At 33.9% G+C, this 9,887-nt stretch overlaps 1 protein-coding gene across 1 annotated transcript in view; it reads left to right on the top strand.

Annotated features, from left to right (window-relative positions):
* Positions 1-1,632: 1,632 nt before the first annotated feature.
* LOC111047724 (heparan-sulfate 6-O-sulfotransferase 1) overlaps positions 1,633-9,887 on the top strand; it is a 32,180-nt gene continuing 23,925 nt past the window's right edge. The window contains exon 1 of the mRNA XM_039440267.1: positions 1,633-2,301. Coding sequence (XP_039296201.1) covers positions 1,667-2,301 — 635 coding nt within the window. The 5' untranslated portion in view covers positions 1,633-1,666. The remainder of the gene's footprint in view (positions 2,302-9,887) is intronic.

Below are 9,887 nucleotides of genomic sequence, written 5' to 3'. Positions count from 1 at the left end.
AGAATAAATTTGATATTTCAAAAAATATTTCTTGTAAAAATTGAATGAATCGATTATTATTTTCTATTTTCACGTGACTTGATTTTTTTAGATGTAATCATATGATTGTTCATTCTAACCTCTTTGGAGCAGACATCGACTTCATCAACAAACTTTAAATTGTGTTTGTTTTTACATAAGCTTCATCATGATGATGATGATTCTGAGTTATATATTCATAAAATATTTTAAAAATTTAAACTATAATTTTCATGTTCAAGCTTTGACAGGTTTCATGTAATCTGATTCACGTTCTTCGTAATGTAATTGATCCGCCATAACCTTCACTTCACAAGATCCTTGAAATAGACTTGAAAGAGAAGTTAGAATTTAATAGCTGAAGAAAACGTAAACAAATATTGAAAGGTAGTCATTGACAAAAACAAGGCAATGCAAAGCGTTTAGTAGGATTAACTTAAATGTGAATTTCTCTTTCCCAAGATCCCCCACAATGGTGCAATCTTTGCAGTGGCAATTATTACTCAATAAACTTAACCTATAATTTCAAAATATTATCACAAAAAAACCTATTACATGGACACTAAAATTAAAACCTGATCTGATAATTTTATGAACTTTCATCAATAAACAGATCCAATCCATAAACAAAAAGCCGATTAGTAAGAATGGCGGCAATAGGCAACACTCACCTCTCTCTCATGTTTAACTTTCCGTAGAACATCTTGTGCATAACGATCGACATCCTTCTTTGTCCGAAACATTTCAGATTTTATTATAACAAAACATGAAACCAAATTTATTTAGATAACATTGAAACACAACAAATTTAAAGACGTCAATTTCAAAGGAACATTGCGATCGCCATTACAGATACAGATTCCGCATGAGGACAAAACCGACACAGCCACACGACGACAATCGACAATGGTCACATGGTTACTTGACAACTAAAAACAAATTATTGGAACATCATGAATAAAATTATTCCAAAATTTTGTTTTTATCAAAACTGTGAAAAATATCATCCTATTTTGATGAAGAATTCAATTTCATGAGAAATTGAAGAGTCTCTCTTAACGCAAGCAGTCTGGACGCATCAAAATCAATAAATTATACGTCATTAAAATTCGACCATATCTTTGTCTCCGATAACATTTTTGATATTAAAATAGAAACAATAAGTTTTATTTATTGCTTGAATATACTGTTTATGAATGTCCATAACCAAAAGTGAACAAGATAATTAATAAAAAAAACTGCCAGTCCATAAGGTGTTTACTTCTGACAGAAATATAAAATAGTTTACATAATTTTCACCAACTATGTATAATCATGTTTTAATACACTTTACAATCAGCAGATTCATCTACATCTTGTTCGTGTAATTTTACTTTTTCAAAAAGTGTTGTGTCCAGATGTAACGCTTTCAGAGATGGTCTCAGGGTGAATACGGAGAAATGTTCAAAATTTGGATTGTAGAAGAATAAATTTGATATTTCAAAAAATATTTCTTGTAAAAATTGAATGAATCGATTATTATTTTCTATTTTCACGTGACTTGATTTTTTCAGATGTAATCATATGATTGTTCATTCTAACCTCTTTGGAGCAGACATCGACTTCATCAACAAATCGAGATCTCGAAATCCCGAGTCGGACGAAAATAATGGCGAAGAAGAGTGTTGAAGTTCAGGTTCTTGACAGTGACTTTTCTCTCTTCCTCCGTGAATCTATCACTTATGAAATTAAAATGGAATCTAGATCTAAATCAAAGCTCCGCAGTTTCGTGATGATATGTATATTCCTAGCACTAAGTGGTATCATTTATTTCGGTTACTTTTGTTCGGAACAGGTATGTGCATTAACAACACAAAAACCGACTTGGACAGATTGGACGTTAAAATTTCCAATACAAGATAATTTAGGGAAACCGCTATCCATCCATTCTAATCCTATCAATTCAAAAGCTACAAATCCAGGTTTAAGTTATGACGATGTGTTGAATGACAACTTTCAGTTCGATATGAACGCTCATGATGTGATGGTGTTTTTACATATTCAAAAAACTGGTGGCACTTCGTTTGGTAGGCATTTAGTGCAAGATCTTGATTTGCAAAGACCCTGCTCCTGTCACAGAAAAAGGAAACGATGCTATTGTTTTCGGCCCAACAGAAATGAGAATTGGTTGTTCAGCCGATACTCCACTGGTTGGAAGTGCGGACTCCATGCAGATTGGACGGAGCTGACAAGCTGTGTCGATTCTGAACTGGACAAAAATGAAGGAGACTCTGTCAAGAGAAGGTATGAATTTCATCAATTATTATACTACATTTAAGAATTTGTTGAAAATAACGTTATTGCGTGACTATAGGTTATGCCCCTCCTAGAGGATTCTCTGATAAACCCAGTACCTACTTTAGTTTCTATCTATGAACGGCGATCACCCTACAGATTTCGTAAATAGGCTATATAAAATCGTGGTGGTTTTTGTTAGCTTGTTTTATGTGGCCCTGTAGTTTAACTAACATTAGCTCATACTCAATACTGATAAAAAACAAGACAATCAATCTTATCCTTCCTCAATTAATGAATACGAGAAGTAGCAAGTTCATAGTAGGTGCCCACGAAACCTTACAAATTTACAAATATTTTGTAGCAGTCTGTTGAAAATGTTGAGAGTTTGCATAGCATTTACATAAGCTAGGTCTTTGCCAGTCTTGAGTTGCCTCGCAATGTAGTGTTGCTCTACCACTTACCTGAACAATTTTCTCTTCATTCTGTATTAATAACAATTAGCTATCCTATACGTCAACTTCCTGTAGACAAACATTATTCTCAAACTATTAAAAATTGAACGACAGGAGTTCTGGTAGCCTACTGAGTTAAGCTGGATTTGCACGCAAAAGTAAAAATATAATTCCCATTAAAACTAATCCCGTTCATACTTGCTCAGCCGGGCTGAATAAAAATAGTGCAATTAGAACTAGTGGGAATTATATTTCCACTGTTACTGTTATGTGTCAATCCAGCATTAGGGTATGACCATATTAGATGCACGTGAGATTATGCATGACCACGCGCGCAGATTAAAACGAAAATCTTGAAAGTCATGGGAACACACACTATAGTGAGGTCCACTTTATAATGACAGTATTTGATCAACTTTGGTTTTGCTATCCTTGTCTATCATTCGACAAAGCCGGTGGTACTATCATTTTCTAGGTCCTCAACGATGCCAATTATTTTTTGACAATGTAGAAGTATAATTAATTAATGCAGAGAATTGGCATCGCTATTCTTCTATATTTATCCACTGCCATTATAACGTGGACCTCACTATAAACGCTTGCACTTGCTGGTGACTTTCAGTGTGAGCAGCTATGTGCATTAACAACACAAAAACCGACTTGGACAGATTGGACGTTAAAATTTCCAATACAAGATAATTTAGGGAAACCGCTATCCATCCATTCTAATCCTATCAATTCAAAAGCTACAAATCCAGGTTTAAGTTATGACGATGTGTTGAATGACAACTTTCAGTTCGATATGAACGCTCATGATGTGATGGTGTTTTTACATATTCAAAAAACTGGTGGCACTTCGTTTGGTAGGCATTTAGTGCAAGATCTTGATTTGCAAAGACCCTGCTCCTGTCACAGAAAAAGGAAACGATGCTATTGTTTTCGGCCCAACAGAAATGAGAATTGGTTGTTCAGCCGATACTCCACTGGTTGGAAGTGCGGACTCCATGCAGATTGGACGGAGCTGACAAGCTGTGTCGATTCTGAACTGGACAAAAATGAAGGAGACTCTGTCAAGAGAAGGTATGAATTTCATCAATTATTATACTACATTTAAGAATTTGTTGAAAATAACGTTATTGCGTGACTATAGGTTATGCCCCTCCTAGAGGATTCTCTGATGAACCGAGTACCTACTTTAGTTTCTATCTATGAACGGCGATCACCCTACAAATTTCGTAAATATATAAAATTGTGGTGGCTTTTGTTAGCTTGTTTTATCTGGCCCTGTAGTTTAACTATCATTAGCTCATACTCAATACTGATAAAAAACAAGACAATCAATCTTATCCTTCCTCAATTAATGAATACGAGAAGTAGCAAGTTCATAGTAGGTGCCCACGAAACCTTACAAATTTACAAATATTTTGTAGCAGTCTGTTGAAAATGTTGAGAGTTTGCATAGCATTTACATAAGCTAGGTCTTTGCCAGTCTTGAGTTGCCTCGCAATGTAGTGTTGCTCTACCACTTACCTGAACAATTTTCTCTTCATTCTGTATTAATAACAATTAGCTATCCTATACGTCAACTTCCTGTAGACAAACATTATTCTCAAACTATTAAAAATTGAACGACAGGAGTTCTGGTAGCCTACTGAGTTAAGCTGGATTTGCACGCAAAAGTAAAAATATAATTCCCATTAAAACTAATCCCGTTCATACTTGCTCAGCCGGGCTGAATAAAAATAGTGCAATTAGAACTAGTGGGAATTATATTTCCACTGTTACTGTTATGTGTCAATCCAGCATTAGGGTATGACCATATTAGATGCACGTGAGATTATGCATGACCACGCGCGCAGATTAAAACGAAAATCTTGAAAGTCATGGGAACACTCACACTATAGTGAGGTCCACTTTATAATGACAGTATTTGATCAACTTTGGTTTTGCTATCCTTGTCTATCATTCGACAAAGCCGGTGGTACTATCATTTTCTAGGTCCTCAACGATGCCAATTATTTTTTTGACAATGTAGAAGTATAATTAATTAATGCAGAGAATTGGCATCGCTATTCTTCTATCTTTATCCACTGCCATTATAACGTGGACCTCACTATAAACGCTTGCACTTGCTGGTGACTTTCAGTGTGAGCAGCTACAGGTTTAAGCAGCTACTAAGTGACATATTTTTTCTATAGCTTTTTCCAAATTTTGTCTCATCTGCGCGCTTGGTTTTGCACTTGCACATAGATCATACTCTTTGTGCCGATTGCACAAATTCAGTATAATTCAGTTCATGACCGGCAGTCGCCAGACAGACTTCGTCATGTGCTTTCGACAGTCTGGAGTAGGGCAGGTCAATGTTGCCTCGTCTCCTGGTATTGTGGTGGTGCAGCTGGCCCCTCTACCGGTAGGCATGAACCTCACTCATTAGGAGCCGTAGGGAGCTATACATGTACTGACTGTAGACTGAACGTGAATTATAATGAACTGTCAAGGAAAAAATTAGAATTTTGTTTTATAATAACTGAGGAGCAGAAGGAGGACTGAAGAAAAATGAAGCAAACAATAAGGTGAAGGTGAAGAGTTAAATATCTTTATTCATGTAAGTTTCAATACATTTTGGCTGATGCATTGATTTAGAATAACTTGCAGTATAGCTAATTATTCATAGAATTTCACACAGTATGAAAAATTATTAATCAATATGAAGATTCAATGGAATTTGAATATCGATAACATGATGTAATGTAGGCCTAACTACAGACATCAGCGCTGTTTAAACAAATAACTACGGACTCTTGGAAAATTATGTAAAATAATATTGAATGAAAAAGACTAAGAAATTGTCAAAAAACCACTGATTTATTGATAATTAGAAAGACCGGTTTCGGTTATTACACCATTGTCAATCTCTGCTAAACTCAGTTTATTTATTGATAATTAGAAAGATAAATCAGTGGTTTTTTGACAATTTCTTAGTCTTTTTCATTCAATACTATTTTACAGTTTATCAGAGATTGACAATGGTGTAATAACCGAAACCGGTCTTTCTAATTATCAATAAATCAGTGGTTTTTTGACAATTTCTTAGTCTTTTTCATTCAATATGAATAATTACCACAATATCGACTTCTCAACTACACAAAAAGTAAAATAATATCCTTCCCATCAACACACGGCCGGGTTGAGAGAGAGACGAAATATGGCAAACATACTTTTGAAACAAATTATTAATAATTCAAAAAAGTTTTTTCAACTTCACTAAAAACTATCCATCTAATCTTCATATATTAAAAACTTCTTACAGGTTTGCTATTAAATAAATCTCTGGATCACCTTTGCAACCTTAGAATGAAGTTTGAGACACTTAATTGTTAATAATTGAAACATTGAAATGACACTATCCATTTAATTATCTTATTTTTAAAACTTCTATTAGTTTTGCTATTAGATAAATCTCTGAAAGTTTTTGGATCAACTTTGCAACCTCAAAATGAAGGTAGTGATTGATCAAGAATATTCCCATAAACAAATTCGTGTATTCATAGTTAGAAATTGGACTATATTCTCATTGACGTATTAATTTTAGTATACATCCAATACAAATGTAGTTTATAGTAGTAGTAGTTTAAATTAATCTAAGAAATTTATTTAAATAATATTCTAGTAGATCTAGTTAGCCTGAGTTATCAAACCCCTATAAACAATATTTCTTGAAGAACAATGTCGAATTAGGCTAAAAAAATAATATAGAATCTGAAAAAATCAATGACTTATACAGTTAAAATGTCTATTAAAATTTAACGTTTGTTGAAGGTTTGAATGAAATTTTGGAAAAATAGAATAAATTGTTCGTTGTAGACAAAGGAGAAAATCAAGCATAGTGAAAAGAAACCATTGAAATTAATGAAGAATGCTTCTTTTTCTATTGAAATCTTCATTAAAATAGAGTTCCATTTTTAATAGACTTTAATAGAAAAATGAGAATTTATTGTTGGTTAACAAGCGGAGGAGAATGTATTCTAATCAGGATAAAATTTACTGATTCATTTGAAATAGGCCTACAGATTTTGTATGCCAGCCAGAATTAGATTGGTTTAACATCTCTGTAGATGCATTTTATGTAGCCTATTCGGTTTCAAATTGACCATTCGCTTATTAATTCGTGGATACAATCATAAATCATATAAATATGATTGGGTAGGCCTGGCTTGGCCCAAAACTATTCCATCCCAAGTTTTGATAATGTTACATGTCCAAATAAATAATAATTTAGAGGCTTCCTGTTTTACCAATGTGTTTTATTGACACAACTAAACTTATAGAATTTTAAACTTATTTTATTGGCAGAATTAACTAATAAAATTTTATCATTCCCAATTTTGAAAAACTTAGAAGATGGCAATGAAATAGTGATAAAGACGAAGGTTTAATTTTTGTAATACCGGTGGAGAGAAAGAGAGAGAGAAAGCAAGCCGTATAAATATCGAAAGGGTCAAAGAATTTGACTAGAGTGTCATTGGCTGTATACGAAATTGACGCTTAAACAAGGATCAGCTCTGTGATGTCTGTGAAGGCCTGACAATTGACCCTCAGCAAAGATCACCAAAGAGAAGACGACGCTGCAGAAGAAGAAGAGAAAGAAGAAGGAGAATAGGGGAAGAGCAATATGTTGATTCACACATTTAAACAGAATAGAGACCAGATGGCCTGTTAAAGCAGTCTACTCCCCTAATCTCTCATATTAAGTCTAGATCACACATCATATTACAGTTACTTATTATACAGATCGTAGTATATTGTAAAGAGTCACATTCAAAAGTTGATGACAAATTTATCAAGCACGACTCAAGAACTCCAGATGTGGTGCTAGAAAATGTGTCTTTAATGCTTGAAACATAAGCTCCGAAGTAATGTGTTTTCTTTTGCCGAGGTTGAAGTCCGCATAAGCTACAGGCATAGAATAAAACATCTTATAGGAGTTATCCATATAACAATCGTAAGCTTATAGAAGTTTTCTCTGCTAAAGGCTGATTCTTGAGAATAGGAGAGATGAATGGATCTGCAGTTTTAGGTGGACTCCAAACCATTGGAAAATTATTTTGAAACTGAAGCCGGGTCCACACTGAACAAATGTTCGGCAAACATGTTTGTTGAGGGGCTCATGGACAAACATTTTAAAAAGTTTAGACAATCATTGTTTGTCAAACAAAAAATTAGTGTTTTTCCAAACATTTTCAGTGTTTGCTGTGAATCATATTAACAAACTTCAGTGCTTCAGTCAGTTGATAGAAGTACACAGAAGCGAGCGAATGCTTCTTCAGAGATTACCTTCTCCCAATGACATGTGTCCATGTTTCTGGACCGGAGAGCTAAACGGATTGTCTTCCATAGTATCCGTTGTAGCGTTCTACTTGTCCATTACCTTGGGGGTTGTAGATTTAATGGTCCATCAAATTTAATGAGTATCCTACAAACTGGAACTTGATGATATACAATTTGACACCAACGTTTCTTTCAACTTGAATTCTTTTAATCATTCGAGATTGAGTGGTAGAGAGCACTTGAAAGTCCTAACTCCGCGTAATAAAGATTTTTTCATTTCAATCATTAATGCATTATTTAATGATATATTATTTGACTTCCTTTGACATTTTTTTCCATTTCGCCTCTTTTTATCATATTAGTATTAAACAAATTTATTGTGTTTACTATTTATTTTTATTTTGCATCAAATATATGTGACTAAACTAGTTGATGTCAATAAAGCTCTTCATGGATTCATTCTGTAAGCTTTTGTATGTAAATAAATAGATATATTTCCCGTGAAATATTTTATTTTATTAGGTAGCTATAAAGTAAGTCCACTAAAGTAACATCTCAAACCTCATGACACTTTTGAAGAATGGATGGATGGCTCAGATCATCCAAGTTGATTTTCTGATTTAAATATGTTCGTCAGAATTACTTGAATCTGTTGGAAATCACGTGACATATGTGTAATACTTAAATATGCTAACTGTTAGACCTGTTGCGTCCATTAGCAAAAACAAGTTTCCGAATCTCGATTTTCCCCAAAAATTTCTAAACCTTCTACGTCTCCAGAAACTAATTTATGTTAAGAAGTTAGTTTATATTCAATGGAGAACTCTACCAAGGTTATAACCGTGGCACGTGGTACACAGTGTAAAAGTGCTTCTTAAATTTTTGCGCTGATATATTGTGTGGTATTGACCACCCAAATATGGTGTGACTTACTTGGATCTGATGTTGTATTCCTCATATCAATGCTCCCCATTCATCCAACGCTGTCATTTTGAAGTGAATCTCGCCACAGTGCTTCTCTCATTGTCATTCATAGCCATGTTGTGGAGCCTTCAAGCCATCAACTTTTTATCGTCTCTCGTGTTCATGATTATTGTTGCAAGAGATTGATACCGGATATGAATTTTCCTTTATTGAATTGGAAGAGTATGTCTGACAAGTGGCTACTCCGCTGAGAGAGTCTTCTCTGTTTCTTTTCGTTTTATATTCTTCTACTTCCTACATTTTCTTCTTCTCCTTCTACTCCTCCCCCTATTCTATTTTTCTCCTCGTCATCTTCATCTGATGTTTCGTGTAAATTACACTAATCAATCAATCATTTTATTCAGTAAAATACTTTACAAAATTGGCCCCGCTATACCTAAAAGATTTTACAGCAGGTGCCTACAAATAATAAAATACGTTAATAAAATGGTATGCTAACTTTAACAGTAAACTAAGGAAATTTTTTTCCCATGAAACACATTTCCAGTAAAAGAAGTATGAGGTATTTATGTGATCTAAGGATGATTAATAGGGTATAGGGTTAATGGAAATTTGAAAAAAGTAAAACTCAAAACTTTAAATCATAAAACTAAATTAAAATTAAGAATTTCTAAAACTATTTCAGAAAACTAAATTGACAATTTCATCTTCTAGGTTTCCTTTTCTTCCTCTACCTGAATTCCAGTTTCTCTTCTCCTCATCCTAATTTTTCGTCTTCTCCTTCTCCTTTTCTCCACATAATCTCCATCTTCTTTTCTTAGAAAATTATAACACTTTCTTCTTACTCTTCTCTTCTTCCGCTAACTGAATTTCATCCTTTCTTTCTCT

This window comes from Nilaparvata lugens, chromosome 13 (assembly GCF_014356525.2).
Source record: "Nilaparvata lugens isolate BPH chromosome 13, ASM1435652v1, whole genome shotgun sequence".
Classification (NCBI taxonomy): Eukaryota; Metazoa; Arthropoda; class Insecta; order Hemiptera; family Delphacidae; genus Nilaparvata; species Nilaparvata lugens.
Note: the sequence above shows the minus strand (reverse complement) of the source record. Positions and strands in the feature narration are given on the sequence as shown.